The 18,051-nt window shown below is 44.8% G+C and overlaps 1 protein-coding gene across 1 annotated transcript in view; it reads right to left on the reverse strand.

Annotated features, from left to right (window-relative positions):
* The window catches only part of LOC101994029 (amine oxidase [flavin-containing] B-like), a 113,408-nt gene extending 99,940 nt beyond the window's left edge, over positions 1-13,468 (reverse strand). The window contains exons 1-3 of the mRNA XM_026785846.1: positions 13,408-13,468; positions 11,515-11,825; positions 7,019-7,141 (exon numbers count right to left, since the gene is read on the reverse strand). Coding sequence (XP_026641647.1) covers positions 7,019-7,141; positions 11,515-11,825; positions 13,408-13,468 — 495 coding nt within the window. The remainder of the gene's footprint in view (positions 1-7,018; positions 7,142-11,514; positions 11,826-13,407) is intronic.
* Positions 13,469-18,051: the final 4,583 nt, after the last annotated feature.

Consider the following 18,051-nt stretch of genomic DNA (forward strand, 5'->3'; position numbering starts at 1 on the left):
CCCGCCGGCAAAGCCTGCCATCCAAGTATTAAGTCTGTAAGCTGAGCTCTGTCCCATAGAGGGAGTCTCTACAAATTCAAGTGGAAGGAGAGACAAGCATGTCAACCACCAGATGAACAACCCTCTGTCAGTCCGGTGATTACCACCCCCCCACACCCTCCAGGAAGACATAAACACCCCAGGAAGCTCCCTCTCAGCCCAGCACTTGGATAAACAATCCAGTCTTGGCCCTTGTGATCCCCTAGGCCCGCACCGGGGAAGTCTGTGAGCTCATTGTCTCTCCCTACTCCAGATTCCACATGCAAACCTTGCTGTCCACAGCCCTCTGAGCTGTGAGGGAGCTGCTGGAGGATCCACAGGAATCCTTCAAGCAGAAAGGACCCACATAGGACCTCCTGCTTCATCTTCATGAGCTTGTCCAGAGGGATCTGTAGACATTGCGTTTTTTGTACAACCTTAGACACAGGCTCCTGTGCCCTGCTGTACATTCAGCTGCTCCACTGAAAGGAGCAGAAGACCAGATCTGAACACACCTTCGTTTATCCTTTCCCTCATTTTCTTTTGGCCCAATCTGGGTAACTCTAAAATTTATATTGAATTTTCTTCATTAGGTGGAGCGTGGGAAAACGGAATGCCTGGGATGTATCCAGATACGGCCAGGGACCAGCAGAAAAAGCAAAACGCCTTCCCCAGAAGAGTTAGGAGTGCAATGTCACATGTTCCTCTTTAGGGTTCTGTGCCTGCAGCTCTTAAGGGAGTGGCAGCAAGTACTGAGCCACCCCCACCGTAGGCTCCAAGCTTTGGGTCTTCCCCACACCCCAGGGAATAGCTCTCCATTCTGATGAAATAGGCAATATTCTACACAGGTTGTTAAACATGTGGCCGATCAGTTGGACAGTGGGCTTCTTTGTGGGCTCCGGGCCTGCTTTCTGGCTCATAAACTAACAGGCCCACACTGCCTGTTCCCTGAGCTGACTCTCAGATCTTGACTCACGTTTGAGCCCACAGTCCTCTGAAGCCAGTACATCTGCAGGTTAGATGGATAGATGTGCAGAATGGTTCCAGACTTTGGCCTGAGCCAGATGTGGGGCCTCTGGCTTCAGACTGGGGACATCCATCCTCACCCTGCGTCTGATGAAAGATGGATGAGGGCCTCTGCGTTTTCTTCTGGCAAATTATATATCAGAAGACAGGAGACCGAGGAATTAATTCAAGATTAATTTACGGATGGCTGCCCAAGGAATTATTTGGCCAACAGATGAAAAATGAAATTTTCACTACAAAGAGAGGAAATTGGAGAAGGGTTAAATTTTAATCCCATCTCCCATAAAGAATATTGTGTCCCAAGACCTTTGTTGGAGCCTCAATTAATCATTCAAGAACCTGACTTTCACACACGTCAGTGAGCAAGCACACACAACCGAGGGTGTCATGTGTATTTGGTGAAGTATTTCTGTTTGTTGAGAGAAGGAATAAATTAGCTCTGTACTAAGCATTATGACTCTTCCAAGTCGAAACAGCCAAGGGGATATTTAATCCACATCAAGGCAAGTTTTTACCTTTTTTTTTTAAAAAAAAAAAAACAGCAAATAAGAAATGCAGTTTTTTAAAAAAAAAAGAAAATATTTGAGGATGTGTTAAATCTTCATGTCTTGTATGAACAGAGCAGGCAGGTGTCTGCTCACCGAATCAGAAGGAAGGTAGAGGTTCAAGGAGATGCCTCATAAACAGAAAGGCATTTGGAGGACTGCTGGCGCGTGGTGTGGGTGGTGGGTAACTCCAGTCAGAAACCGTGCAAGCTGATGCAGGCTATAAGACTTAGGGTCTAACCTCAGATTGTATTTTGCCTTAAGAGAAAAAAATGCACTTGTAAAAAGCAGTAGTATTTGGATTCACCTTATTTAGCTTCTCTAGGACCGCGAGTTATAGGCTCAATGTCCTTTATTTATGGTAGAAACCAAATATGAGTGAGTACATCCCATGTTCCTCTTTTTGGGTCTGGCTTACCTCACTCAGGATAGTGTTTTCTATTTCATTTCCTCCTGAATATTAACCTTCATCAGGCGATGAAAGGAGACAGAGATAGAGACCCACATTGCAGCACCGGACTGAAATCTCAAGGTCCAAATCAGGAGCAGAAGGAGAGAGAGCATGAGCAAGGAACTCAGGACCGCGAGGGGTGCACCCACACACTGAGACAATGGGGATGTTCTATTGGGAACTCACCAAGGCCAGCTGGCCTGGGTCTGAAAAAGCATGGGATAAAATCGGACTTGCTTGAACATAGCGGACAATGAGGACTACTGAGAACTCAAGAACAATGGCAATGGGTTCTTGATCCTACTGCACGTACTGGCTTTGGGGGAGCCTTGGCAGTTTGGATGCTCACCTTACTAGACCTGGATGGAGGTGGGTGGTCCTTGGACTTCCCACCGGTCAGGGAACCCTGATTGCTCTTTGGGGTGATGAGGGAGGGGGACTTGATTGGGGGAGAGGGAGGGAAATGGGAGGCGGTGGCGGGGAAGAGGCAGAAATCTTTAATAAATAAAAAAAAAAGCAGTGGTATTGCTCTTTATCATACAGGAACTAATGCAATGGACCGTGAAGGGGGAAACTGGTGGGGGGGGGGCATGTGAGTGGGGAGGTGCGCTATCTTGAAATGCTAAAAGCTGAGCCTTCTCTGAACATCTCACAACCTCAGCCATGAGTGTCTAGACAGCATTTTCTATATGTACTGCCCGGATTTGTATGTGAATGGCCATTTGAGAGGCGGTAGATCAACTTTCAGTCCCACGTTTTGTCTAATGTCCTGTGTGGTCCCATCATTTCCTGAAAACCACCCACAGGATACCTGCCTTTCTAAAGCACCAAGGGGGTGGGGGTGGGGGAGCAAGTCAATGACATCAAAACCTGGAGGGAAACAGAAAGAAGTGTAATTGAATCTGCCCTGTGAACTGTGTACAGCAGGGTAAAGCATCCAGCGATGAGGAAAGAGTTGTGAGCATGCAAATAAGGTGGGCTGCCATCCGCAGAGACCAGCAATTCTGCAGATCGGATGTCTCATCCTGTGGGGGAGGAACTCATTCAGCTGGGAGCCTCCCTCTCTGTCTGTACGTCCTTAGTGATGGAAACGTTGCAAAGGGACTCACGACAACCAGGAGGAAATTTTCTTTTCTTTCGATTTTCTTTTATTTCCTTTCTTTCTTTTTTTAATTGAACAAGCAAGCTTGGTGTACAATCTTTCCTGCTTCTATCTTTGGCAAACAAGAAGCCATAATTAGCTGAGCAGTGTCCTTCACCTGCAGACCATGTGAAGACAGAGGAAAAGACATCCAGGATGAAGAGAAAATGTTCCTGGCTAGAAGTTCTCTGTGTTCAGCTTGTCTTTCTTCCTCGCTTCAATGATGACATCACAGTCTTTCCATATTGATACATGCTCAAACGTATTTAAATATTCAAATGAGGCAGGCAATTCAAGGTCACACAGGGGTCTGGGAAGATGGTTTAGGGGATAAAGTGGGAGGACCAGACCATCTCAATCATGCAAAAATACTAAATAAAATATTGGCAAATTGAACTCAAGAACACATCAGAACCATCATCCACCATGATTAAGTCAGCTTCATCTCAGAGGTGCAGAGATGGTTCAATGTACGAAAATCTGTCAGTATAATCCACCATATAAACAAACTGAAATACAAAAACCACATGATCCTCTCATTAGATGCTGAAAAAGTTTTTGACAAAATACAACATCCCTTCATGATAAAGGTCTTGGAGAGAGAGGGATACAAGGAACATACCTAAACATAGTAAAGGCAATATGCAGCAAGCCATCAGCCAACATCAAACTAAATGGAGAGAAACTCCCAGCGATTCCACTGAAATCAGAAACAAGACAAGATTGTCCACTCTCTTTATATCTATTCAATATAGTTCTTGAGGTCCTAGCTAGAGCAATAAAACAACAGAAGGGAGATCAACGGGATACAAATTGAAAACAAAAAGACGTCAAACTCTCAATATTTGATGATGATATGATAGTTTTCATAATTGACCCCAAAAATCCTACCAAGGAATTTCTACAACTCATAAACATTTTCAGTAATGTGTCAGGATACAAGATCAACTCAAAAATATCAGTAGACCTCCTTTACACAGATGAAAAATGGGCCGAGAAAGAAATCAGAGAAACACCATCCTTCACAAAAGCCACAAATAACATAAAATATCTCGGAGTAACTCTAATCAAACAAGTGGAAGACTTGTATGACAAGAATGTTAAATCTTTGAAGAAAGAAATTGAAGAAGACACCAGAAAGTGGAAGGGTCTCCCATGCTCTTTGGTAGGTAGAATTAACATAGTAAAAATGCCAATCTTACCAAAAGCAATCTACTGATCCAATGCAATTCCCATTGAAATCTTAGCAAAATTCTTCATAGACCTCGAAAGAACAGTACTCAACTTAATATGGAAAAGCAAAAAAAGCCTAGGATAGCCAAAACAATTTTTGTACAATAATAGAACTTCGGGAGGCATCACAATCCCTGACTTCAAACTCTACTACAGAGCTACAATATTGAAAACAGCCTGGTATGGGCATAAAAACAGACAGGCGGACCAATGGAGCCAAATCAAAGACCCGGATATTAATTCACATGCATTTGAACACCTGATTTTTTACAAAGAAGCAAAAAACATCAAATGGAAAAAAGAAAGCATATTTAACAAATGGTGCTGGCATAACTGGAAAATAGATCCATATCTATCACCATGGACAAGCTCAATTTCAAATGGATCAAAGACCTCAATATAAAGCCAGTCACACTGAACCCCATAGAAGGGAAAATGGGAAGTACACTTGAATGCATTGGCACAGGAGACCACTTCCTAAATATAACCCCAGTAGCACAGACACTGAGAGAAACAATAAATGAATGGGACCTCCTGAAACTGAAAAGCTTCTCTGTAAAGCAAAGGACATGATCAACAAGACAAAATGGCAGCCTGCCTACAGAATGGGAAAAGATCTTCACCAATCCCACATCAGACAGAGGTCTGATCTCCAAAATATACAAAAAACACAAAAATTTTGTCATCGAAAAAACAAATACTCCAATAAAAAAGTGGAGTACAGACCTAAACGGAGAACTCTCAACAGAGGACTCTAAAATGGCTCAAAGACACTTAAGGAAATGCTCAACATCCTTAGTTATCAGAGAAATGCAAATCAAAACAACTCTGAGATTCCATCTTACACAGGTAGGTAGGAGTGGCCAAGATAAAAAACACTGATGACAACTTACGCTGGAGAGGTTGTGAGGAAAAGGGAACACTTCTGCATTGCTGGTGTAAGTGCAAGCTGGTACAGCTGCTTTGAAAATCAGTATGGTGATTTCGCAGAAAATTAGGAAACAACCTAGCAGCATTGTTCGTCATAGCCATAACCTGGAAACAAACTAAATGCCCCTCGACTGATGAATGGATAAGGAAAATGTGATACATTTACACAATGGAGTACTGCACAGCAGAAAAAGATAACGACATTTTGAAATTTGCAGGCAAATGGATGGAGCTAGAAAACATCATACTGAGTGAGGTAACCTAGACCCAGAAAGATAATTATTATATGTACTCACTCATAAGTGGTTTTTAAACACAAAGCAAAGAAAACCAGCCTACAAATCACAATTCCAGAGAACCTAGACAACAATGAGGATCCTAAGAGAGACATACATGAATCTAATCTAAATGGAAAGTAGAAAAAGACAAGATCTCTTGAGTAAATTGGGAGCATGGGGATCATAGGAGAGGGCTGAAGGGGAGGCGAGAAGCATGGAGGGGTGCAGAGAAAAATGTAGAGTTCCATAAAATCAACTAAAAAAAAAACCTCACAAGGTTAACATACCTTAGACAGAGTTGGACCAAGAGAGAGCCAGTTAAAATCAAACCACCCACCTGTCGGGAGAATAAGAGAGAGAATGAAAGAAATGACCACAGGGCCCGGAGCTGCTCGCTGACTTTTGTCAGGTCTAATAAGGTCTTGACCATGAATTGCCCATGTCCACCATTACTCATGTGTGTCAAGCATGCCAAGGTGTATATCTAGCTTTAATTTGTAATTTAAACCTTCTAGAATTTCCTGTCATTCACACACTCACCAAAGGACACTGCGAAGCTCTGATAGTACCGTAGGCACTGGGGATCCAAGATGGACAGACAGTGTGTGAGTGTGAAGGAACACGAAGATCCTCTCAACCGGGGTAGAGAATTCCACAAGAGTCAACTTCAATTTCCTTGCCTGTGAAATGGGAGTGTTCACACCTGACCTCGTGTGTGTGTGTGTGTGTGTGTGTGCGCGCGCGCGCGCACGCATGCGTGAGATGGTAGGCACCTTCACATGAGTTCCTGCATAGGCCAGAGGAGAACATCCTATATCTGGTTGATCACTTTTTGCCTTATCTCTTTAACGTAGAATCTCTCACTTAGCCTGAAGGTTGCCATTTTCCCTTATGGCTGGTTGGTCAGCAAGGCCCCAGCCATCCTTCCATCTTGACCCCTTCCTCAGTGCTGGGGTTAAAGGTGCCTTTGGCTTCTTTATATAGGTGCTGAGAATTGGTACCCATGTATAAAGTGCACAGCAGACATTTTCTCACTAAGCCGTTTCTCTAGCTCCTTCTAGAACTGTTTTGAGATGGAATTGGGCTATTCGGAAGAATGCTGGAAATTTCACTGGTCATTGGTTTTAGCCAGGAGCTCCACACAGCAGTGGGCACACAATGGGCATGGAGGGACTGCTAGGTCTCATCGTTTGCCCCACCTACGGCCTCTTCTTCTGCTCTCTCCAGAGAGCATGACCCACTTTTTGGGTCCATTCCTAGTTGATGATATCCTTTCTCATTTAAGTATCTGACCCCTCCCCCCAACACACAAACCCATCTACTTCATTGTAATTGTCTTGCTCGATCCCTCTGTGTGCTTATTGCTGTCCCCTCCCTAATTGGTCACAGTGCGTACCTGGAAGTTAATCTTTTCTAGACGAGTCTTCTCTGCAATGTTCTGGGTCGGTTGCAATGCTTCATATGATGATGGATCCACATGGTTATTGCCCCCTCGCAAGTCAGCTGTGCTACGGAGGATCTGAATGTTGAATCAGTTTTGTTTTAAGCTGAAATGGAAGTAGACGCACGTGGCTACTGCAGTTGCTAATATGACTTTAATGCGTGGAGACCCTCAATCAGAATATCAGCTGTTCTCATATGTATGCCATCCCCAAAGAGATTTCATGGTATAGATACCAGCACTAACTTCAGGGAAAGCCAGCCAGAAGACACTCTTGTCTGTCTCCTCCCACAGTAGGATTCATAGCCCCCAGCCGCCCCCGTAGGCTGTGACTCAAGCCCTAAGCACAGGAGTAGACCCCTTGGAGGCTCCATAGCTAGGCATGGCTCCCCGTGCGGGGAGACTCAGATGACTGCCTTCCAACCTTATGTGCTCAGACGGGGTATGAAACAGGTCTCCGTAGCAGGGCCACCTTGTGTCCCTGTCTCCATGTGGGCACGTGGGCGGCCAGCAGAGGCTGCAGAGCACACTGAGGCTGGGTTGTTGTGGGTGCCGGCAGCCAGCACCATGTGGCACTCAGATGCCAGGGTGGAGGACTCTGATCCCAGACGGCCACAGCCTTGCTTGCCATCTGCTAGCGGTTGGGACGAGTTCAGTCTGGCAGCACTGAGACAGACGGCTGGTAGCTGGTAGTAGATAATTTTTTGGTTATTTATTTATTTATTTATTTATTTATCTATTTATTTTAACAAAGCTGTTTCAGAGCCTTGAATTTTAGTAAAGGAACAGCAGTTTGTTACTAAGCTATCGTTAGTTCACCATGGTCTCTTTCATTTTCTTCCTCCCCTGTTGCTCTCATTCAGTCTGTCCCTTCCCCTCTGTCCCCTCTTCCTTCCTTCTCGCTCCACCTACCCCGCCTTTCCTTTTTCCCTACTTCCTCCCTTGACCCCATATTTAATTTCTTCCCCACCTTTTTTTTTCTTTTCTACCTTCTTCCTCCTCCTCTTCTCCCTCACTCCACTCCTCTCTCTCATTCCATTATGTAGTCCAGGCCAGCCTGGAAGTTATAAATTGTCCTGCATCCTTCCACGTGCTGAGACCGTAGGCCCAACACCACCAAACCCAGCCAGATAAGTATATTTTTGAGACCCCCGTTATGTGTTTGGAAGAGAGTACACCACACTCTTAATTCTTAAAAGGGTCATAGTGTGTTCAGACAACATGCTGTCTGGAAGATCATATTCTCTTTCCCACGTAGTTTGAGTCAGGTCTTCCATAATGTCATTGTAAAACACATTGCTTTTACCCTCCTGGGACAAGATTTGTAGAGAAGATAAGTCTAAGCAAGGACAGTCTTCAAAGATTGATTTTCTTTCAGAGAAAATAAGAGGAAGTGCTGCGTTTCTGGGTGTCTATATATCCTGGGAGGTTGGGCTTCCCTATTTCCATTACAAGTTCCAAGGTCTTAACATTAAAAGTTATAGATCAAAAGAACTGGGCTGTTAACTCTGTGACTTACAGTGTTCTGGGAGTGGCCTTTGTCATGTGTCAGGGATGACTTTGGATGATGGACACATTTTCCTGCAAATAAAATTCTTTCTATTAAAAATTATGATTTTCACGTAATGGTGGCATACCTTTAATCCCAGGACTCAGGAGGCAGAGGCAGGTGGATCTCTGAGTTTGAGACCAGCCTGGAATACAGAGTGAGTTCTAAGACAGCCAGGGCTACACAAATAAACCCCATCTCAAAGAAAAACAAATAAACAAAAAACTATAGTTGCCATGCTCAGATGTGAAGGAAAGAATTGCTATGCTGTTTCCTGTTGGCCGTATGCTGGAAGGAATCCAAAGAAATGCCTTGCTGTGGTGAGCTGGGGAGGTATACAATTTCCAGTCTGATATCACAGTCACGTGACTACAAGGCTGTGACTGCCAGGTTTTTGGAAAGCTAAGTGTATAAGAGCCTTCATAAAAACCAGTTTTCTAGCTGAAAAGGAGCTCAGGGGATGTGTTTCCCCCAGAAGGTAGTTTCTGTCTGGCCCATGCTGAAAAGACATTAGTGGGGAGATGGGGGTGTCCGAAGATGGGGAAGCAGGAAGTACAGCCTGGCCGATTTATGAGACTGGAATTGAACACCTCAGCATCTCCAGGCAGTCTGGGCCAGGCCCCTCCTCCCTCACTAGGGAGACTCAGGCTAGAGGTTGGAGGACCTCCAAACCTTTGCATTGATTGGTCTCTCTTGTTGAAAGCGTCAAATGCAAAGTCTGCATGGGGCCTTTTGTGGTAGTTCTGTTTTGGTTCTGGATCTTGAATTATATAAACGACAGTTGTGTTCCAAGCTTAGGTCTCTAGGGGAGTCTAATTCATGGGTATTTTTGGAAGCCACGGTGGTTTTTACTAGGTGATTTCATTTTGAAGGTGCCGGAGTGAGCACAGTGATCTTCACAACATGGGAGTGTTGCTTGTTTTGGAAAACATCCTCTCGTGAACAGAGAGATTGTCAATTCTTTGACTATAAAAAGAAAAAAGTTAAAACATGGAAAAGTTAAGTGGGAGAAGAATATTGTAAAAAAGAGACTAAAATGGTCAGAGATCCTTTACCAAGTGTTAACTGGCCATCCTTTATAAGTCACAATACTCTTTGTCCGCCGTGGAGCCTCTTTATCCACAGAGGAACTCCAACATGCTCTCCAAATACAACAAGCCTCCTCAATACCCATCAGCCCACAGAGGGCTGGGAGGTCAGCTGGCCAAAGATATCCAGGGTACTTGGTTTGAGCCAAGCGTGTCAGTATTGGCTTGGCAAGCTAGCATGGCTGTGTATCCTACAGCATTGTCTCCATTACAGCACGGGCTAGGCAAGAAGAACAACAGAGTTCCTAGAGACTAGTGAGAGACAACTAGAGCCAAGTCAGACAACCGATGCTAAGGATGTCTGTCACACTGAGACTGCCTGCACGTAGACGGGGAATTATCTGTTCTCCTGTAATTTCCATGAAGCATTCCATGTTGAAGAGGATAGGGGAATTACCAAGCTTGAGAGTTAGAGTTTAAAATGGTCTGCCTGTGTTTAGAGAAGCTTCACACCTAAAAAGATAACAATTGTCAAAAGAGAAGACGTGAACAGAGAAAGATCAACAAAAACAACTATGAAAACACGACAAAAGAATCCTATTCATTACATTGTATGTTGGTTGAAAACAAATAATAAAAAAGGGAAAAAAAAACCCAAGTTAACAAATAATGGCAAGATGGAGATTAAAAAATAAAAACAAAACAAACAACAACAAAACGACTCTTGGTGGGTGGCTGGTGGGTAGGTGGGTGGTGGGCACAGCCATCGTAGGGAGCAGCACAGAGCTCCAGGAAAAGGTACACAGGACCCAGAAATTCCACTGTCGACAACAGAAAGAGATGAAACCACCACCTCATGAAGCAGGTATCTGCCTCAGAGTTCCTCACAGCTCTGTCCACAATGGTGCAGATATGAAAACAAGCTTCATGTCAACTGTCAGGCAGGCTGGTAAAGAACATGCTCTAATTGTCACCTTGGAAGACCGTTAGGCCTGAGAAAAGGCAAGCCTTGTACCTGATGAATAGACATTCTAGAAACTGAAGTGAAGTAAGCCGGACTCAGAAAGAAAAACACACACAATTTCACTTGTGTGTGAGATACAACAAGAAGAATGACCTCCGATACAGAGAGAGGAAAGGGAAGTGGGGTTCCTCAAGGCAGAAGCGTGGAGAGGGTTAAGCTAAGGGCTGCAGGCTAAGGGGAACACAGGCTGAGGAAGCCTGGGATCTCATACCCAGCAGGAGCACTGTTAACCAGACTGCATTAGGGGATTTTATTAAATAAGTAGATGTTAGTTACTCTCGGGAAGAAAACGTAACTCTGTGAGATGGTAGAAACATTCAGTGTCACCATGGAAACCAGTTTACTATCTATGTATTTCAGAACAGCCTGCTATTAACCCAAAGAATATACAATATAATTTATTCCAAAATAAACGAATCAGGGATGAAAGTTCCTAAGGAACTGATTACATAGAAAAGCAGTTCTCTCGTGTGGTTTGGGCATCTACCTATCGGGACTGGGGGTGTTGCTAGAAGGGTACCCCAAGCTCTGTCTTTGTCCTCTCAGCCCAGCCCCATCAGGAGTTCCAGAGCACACAGAGCTGAGATGAGGTGTCAGGAAGGGCAGCCACACCTAGGGGCTGGGACAGACTGAAGTTTGACTGCTGTCGGAATGGCTGTGAGGGTGGGTGTCCGGGTGGAGTTCAAGGGAGGATAGGAGGAGCTGGGCGGCAGGGTTCTGGCATCTGGAGGGGAAGCAGGTGGGGCACTCGGTACATGTGTGTTTCAGAAAATCCACCCTCTATAAACTCTGAGTGCTGGATAGATTGCTCGGGAGAAGCCAGGATTCCAGAATACTGGATACGGGGTACACATTCCTTGCCAAAGCTGACTTCAACAAGGAGCACCATGAGATCAGAAAGATCAACAATCCACAGCCAGTGACACCTCTGGTGTGGCGATGCCTGGGGAGAAAGAGCAGAGCGCCCGTCAAGAGCAGCATAGTGGAGATGGCAGATGATGCAGAAAGTGTCTGGGAGCTGTGACTGTCGAGAAAGCAACACTGTGACAGAAGGGATGATGGCAGACATTCTGAAATGCTGGACCTGTGGGGTCTTAGTTTCCCCTCCGGCTTCATCCTCCACCTGGGTCAGCAGTGCCTTCCCCAGGTTCAGTAGCAAAGCTGGAGAGACAAGGAGAGTCCCAGTTAACCTTTGACCATTGTAGAGAGCGTGACTGATCTGGAGAACAGGGGTTGGGGTGGGAAAGCCTGCAGACAGCAGTCCATGGGGGCAATGAGGGAGCGGAGCATTTCCCAAAGCATCTTTCTAAAACAACAAATGAACAAATAAACAGAACCCTACAAAAATAAAGCAAAAAATCTAAAAGACCCCCCCCCCACCTTATAGAATAGATGTCATGACAGAAGTTCATACCTACCACACAAAGAACTTACAGAATGCAGGACTTGGAACAGCCTTATTGAAGTTCGTGGGATGTATACCTTTAAGCAATTTCCTTAAGTGGCTTCACTGAGGTGGGAAATTCTGTCCTTGTATGAATGAAAGGGAGAAAGAGCAAGTTAGCACTAGCATGCCTACATACAACATACGTGCATACAACTCATGACTTTCTGCTCTTGATTGTGGATATAATATGACCACTTGCTTTACATTCCTCCTGCCTGGACTTGACCTTTAATGTTATAGGAATTCCTACTACCAGTAGCCTTTAAGTTACCCACCCACTGGGGCGTGGCTTCATATACTACAGACTCTGATATAAAGCATGCACCTGCCTATTTCTCGGCTGCTGGATTCGGTTGCTGTTCCCTGTTCGAGCAGAGGATTGTGATCTGTGAGTCTACTCTAAATAAATAACCTTTTATTATTCTCAGTTTTGAGCTAGTGTGAGATTTCTTTTTTAGAGTCCTTCTTCACTTCCATGAGAGACTTTAGCCTGGATCTGTGAGTCAAACGGATCCTTTCTCCCTCAAGTTGCTCTCGTCGGGGTGTTTTGTCGTGGCCTCCAACTACCCAAGCAGCTGAACATCACATGGCTCCTCTTGTACAGCACACTTTGCTTTTGTGGGGAAAACTCTTTCTGAGCCTTGGCTCAGGGCTGTTCCCATCTCTCCTCCATCTGTTACAAGTCTCATCCAGATGAAAATCTGTGATACTTCAGATGGGGCTCTCGCAGACTGAAGACAGCTGTGGAGATGATGTAACCCTAGTATATAGTTTTGGATGGAGTTTGTCTCTGCTCTTGGAGACTCTTGCTGATAGTTGTGATTCTAGCTAGACTCATTACGGAATGAGAATGTCCCTCGTCTACTAATGGTCCCCAGTTGGAGATTAAGGAACCTTTAGACGGTGTGACCTCACTGGAAACAGTACGTCACTGCGGGTGAGCTTTGAGCATTTATAGCCCCATCCCACTTCCAACCCACTCTCTGCTTCACACTTGTGGTTAAAGATGCACACTTTTAAAGTCGTGTTCCTGCCACCATGCCTTGCCCCCTGCCATGACGGACTCTTTCTCCTCTGGAATCACAAACCAAAACAAACTCTCCAGGTTACAGTGCTTTGTCATGGCGGTAGACAGCTAAGTGATGGTCTCATGTCATGATGTGATGGTTTGAAAGAAAACAGTCCCCATAGATTCACAGGGAGTGGCACTATTATAAGGTGTGGCCTCGGAGCAAAAGTGTCACTAGCAGGGTGGACTTTGAGGTCTCAGAAACTGAAACCTGCCCAGTGGCTCACAATCCCTTCCTGCTGCCTGCAGATCCAGAGGTAGAGCTAGCAGCTCCTTCTCCAGCACCATGTCTGCACCAGGATGATAATGGACTAAACCTCTAAACTGTAAGCCAGCCGCAATGAAATGTTTTCTTTTATAGGAGTTGCCGTGGTCATGGTGTCTTTTCACAGCAATAGAAACCCTTACTTAGACAGTAGATGTATTTTTGGGTTTGCTTTATCATATGCCCAAGGAGGGAGTGCCCTAACCAGTGGTCCTATCCATGATCTGAAAAAAGAAAGTTTTTCAGCTAACCTAGAATAAATACAATTTATAGGGTCATCTTTGGTTGAGTCTGGGGAAAAACACAATGTGTATCTCTTTTCTCAGTTCACTGGCTGACTCAGCGGCTCCTTTTATTCAGTATCAAAAAGGAATACACTGTGGGTTCAAAACCTAGGCAATACACAGATTAAAAATACTTTTAAAGATTTCTTTATTTATTGATTTATTTATTTGTTTGTTTATGTAAATGTGTGTATATCTGTGTGAATGTCCTAGGAACCCAAGGAAACCAAAGTGTGATGATATTTTGTTTGTGCTTTAACAAATAAAACTTGCCTGAAGAGGAAAGTGTGGAGCTAGTCACACTAGTTAGCCACAGAGGCCAGACAGTGGTAGCGCACACCTTTAATCTCAGCACTTGGGAGGTGGAAAAGGGAAGTGATATGTCTGGGCAGAGAGAGGAATATAAGATGGGAGGAGACAGAAGCTCAGGATTCAGTCTGAGGTTCGTAGAGACAGGATCTTGACCCTTCTGTTCCAAGGATGTCGTAAGGTTAAGAAGAACTAGTGGCTGGCTGCTCTGCTTCTCTGATCTTTCAGCTTTCATCCCCTAATATTTGACTCTGGGTTTTTATTAAGACCAATTACGATTTGTGCTACACAAAAGGAATTGGAAACCCTCGTGGCGAATGCCTTTAATCCCAGCACTCAGGAGGCAGAGGCAGGTGGATCTCTGTGAGTTCGAGGCCAGCCTGGTGTAAAAGAGCTACTTCCAGGACAGGCTCCAAAGCTACAGAGAAACCCTGTCTCAAAAAGCCAACAAAAAAAAAAAAAAGAAAGAAAGAAAAGAAAGAAAGAAATCCCCAAAGTGCGCGCGCGCACACGTGTGTGTGTGTGTGTGTGTGTGTGTGTGTGTGTGTGTGTGTGCAGTTGTAAGCTGCCATGTGGGTTCTGAGGACTGAAAACTGAACTCCAACTCCTGGCCCCTGGAAGAGAACCAAGTACTCTCAACTGCTGAGCCATCACTCCAAACAGATTATTTGGTATTTGAGGGAATATTCCTATGGAATTAGATTCAGGGCTGTCTTACCCCAAATTATTTGCATATCCTAACATTCAGGTCTGCTGTTGTTGACACAACATGCACATTTTATCTGCTTTCAGCATGCGTGTGATGCACTGGATGCTACCAGAGCCTTATTTGCAGCCTACTTGGCCAGAACTACACTGAGTACATAGTTAGGGTAGGTATCACCAGCTAAGCTCTTCCCCATTGGTTCAGAGGGACCAGGGCTGACAAATCATCTGTTACAGTGGATGACCTTTCCTGATAAGCGGAGGACATACAAACAAAGGTGATAAATATTAACCCACTTGGCCGGCCTTTCTGCTGGGTGTTGCTGACATTTTAGTCTTATTTCTTGTGAGATTTTAAGTGTAAATAACCACAGTGTGGTTCTCCTCACCTATTTCTTTGTATGATTTGGAGAAACATGCAGATTTATAAAAGTGCACAAAGCTAAGGTCCTAGGGAATCTTCCTAACCAACAGTACACAGATCTTGGTATCCACCCTTTCAGTTAGCAGCCCCAGGAGACAACGCTGTAGCGGGCCACCAAAGCTCAGGATGATTGGCAACATCCCCTCTGTGCCCATGCAGGATACCAGCAATAATAAACTGTCTCACATGTGATTCAGGCTGCTGCCTAAGCCTCTTTCAAGGATGACTCACAGAGCCTCAGTGAGAAAAATCCCAACCCCTTTCTGTCCAAATCCCCCAGCCTTGACCCTCTGCAAAGGGGCAAGGCAATATATACATTAAAACAGGAACAGCAAACACCTTGGCGTGCCCAAAAATTCGTGGAATTTAAAGGGTGAAAAAGACATTTGGATGACATGAACTATATGGCAAAGGCTGGTTGCATTAAAAGGCAGGAAATCTCAAGCTGACTTGAAATGTCATAACAGAAAATGTTTACCTAAGGTGTGAGGTAACGCAGTCATAAAAAAAAAAAGATCCTAGCTTTTTCAGTATCCAGAATGTTCACATTTGCCATCCCAGAGACAAGCAGCTAACTACTCTGGCCCTGCATGAGTCATCTTCATATAAGCAGCGTGAGAATTAGACCGAGGAGCACCTTTCAGTTCCCTGTGGATGCAGCAGTCGCTCCCAGCTGCTGGCGTTCTCCAGCTGCTTGTGCAAACAACTGCAGAGGCAGCCTAAACTCAAGAATGTTTGCTGTTGGGCTTTCATCAGAAACTGACGGGCAGGCAATACACACACATACACACACACACGCACACACACCACAATAAACATACATTCATTTTCAACAAAGAGAGAAGGCAAGGCAATGCCTTTGCAGGGCTCAGAGGCGGCATGGTGTGGCTTCAGTGCCACTTGGATTTTGAACCCAGCACACATGCCACGCAATGACTATGTCTTGATGCCATCCAGCACTCAGGAGAAGGCGATGCCTGAAATGCCTCGGCTTGGGTCTGCCCCCAAGTGTGTCATTAGCTGCTGTGTTTTCACTCCATGCAACACGTTCTGCCCTCACCGAAGCTCACGGCTTTAATTATAGAAACAACATTTAGTGTTTTCTGCCATCGCTCCTCAGGAGATAAGTATTAAATTGTGTGTCTGTGGACTGTAGGACTACGCTGTGTTAAAATGCTGGATCTAAGTTTTCATTTAAATTGTTGCTGTGAGTTTCATTTAAAAAAAAAAATCTATTAAGTGAATTTCGGCTTGGGATTAGGAAAGAATTTCCAGTAATTTCTGAAATGATCTTGAACACACCTCTGCTGCTCTGAACTCCATGCTTATTATGTAAAACAATGTTCTAGGCACTGAGGATTGGGAAATCAAAATATGGATCAATTCCGAAAAAAACATTGCGTGGTTAGGGTCCTGCAGCTTCAACTATGCAGTCGATCGTATTCTTCATTCAGAACTGAAAAGCACATTTACATCGCTGCCTGCAGAGTTAACTTGCCTTTAGTAAAGGATTAAAATTGTATGCATGCCCCCAAACAATTTTGACATTAATATCTTTATGACGTATTAGCAACTGTTTGTATTGTACTTGTGTCGTAGGCGTACAAACCGAAGGTAGTGTAAAAGTTTCTCAAGTGGAAAAGGGTGAGACCTGAGGCTAAAATCCGAGACAATGGGTTGTGGAGGTGACTCAATGAGGAATAGTGTTTCATGTGCCTGACTTTGAATACCAGCACCCATGTTAACATTGGGTGTGGCTGCGCATGCCTGTAATCTCAGTATTGGTAGGGACAGGCCGGACAACCTAGCCAAAATGGCCGGTCTCTGGTTCAGTAAGAGACCAAGACACAAAGCAATAAAGTCAACCAAGGTAGTGGAAGATACAATGTCCTCTTCTGGTCTCCACATGTATACACACAGGTGTGCACACACACGTGCGCACACACATACACAGGCACACACACAAATCTTCACACTTATATGAATGCGCTGAACACACAAACACACACACGAACACACACAAATTCCAAATGTGAATGCATTGAGCACACACACACACACACACACACCATTTCTGTTTATCTTTAGGACTTGAAGAGATTCTCAGATTAGAAGGGAAATTTAGAAAACAGACCCCAATACAATAAAAACGTTTTGTTCAGTAAAAGTTAGAGACCCAGGACACTAGGAGTTGGGGAGTCAGGACACTAGGAGTTGGGGAGTGACACTGTCTTGGGCCGAATCCCAGCTCTGCATATCTCTGGCTATCTAGACCACATAGTGGGAGCAAAGTGACCTTTCCCTGGATGTGGTAGGCACATATGGCTTTGCCCTCTATGGGGGATGTGCCTGGGAGCAGATGCATAGGCGGATGAAGGCAAAGCCGAAAGGAAACTTTCGTTTCCTACTGAGGAAAATGGGGTAAGGAACAGGAGCTGTTTCACTTGGTGTTCTTGTTGTGGTGACCCAATAGGAGCAGCTGAAGGGAGGAGGGGTCTAATCTGTTGCATGGAAGGTGGTGGTGGGAGGCTGGGGTGGCAGGAGCATTCTTCCTGCAGGTAGGACACACAAGAGATATTTGCTCATCCTCAACCCACTGTCTCCCTCCTTCCTTTTCACCAGCCCGAAAGCCAGCACGTGAGACAGCACTGTCCACACTCACGGTGGGTCTTCCCATTTCGGATAACTCTCTGTGGAAACATCCCTGCAAATTTCCTGGGTGATTCCAAATTGGTCAAGCAGATGACTGTGAAGATGGACCACTTTGCCAGCAGATGATGGTGAAGATAGACCACCTTGCCAGAAGATGATGGTGAAGACGGACCACCTTGTCAGCAGATGATGGTGAAGACGGACCACCTTGCCAGAAGATGATGGTGAAGAC

The sequence above is a fragment of the Microtus ochrogaster genome, linkage group LG3, assembly GCF_000317375.1.
Source record: "Microtus ochrogaster isolate Prairie Vole_2 linkage group LG3, MicOch1.0, whole genome shotgun sequence".
In the NCBI taxonomy this organism is placed as follows: Eukaryota; Metazoa; Chordata; class Mammalia; order Rodentia; family Cricetidae; genus Microtus; species Microtus ochrogaster.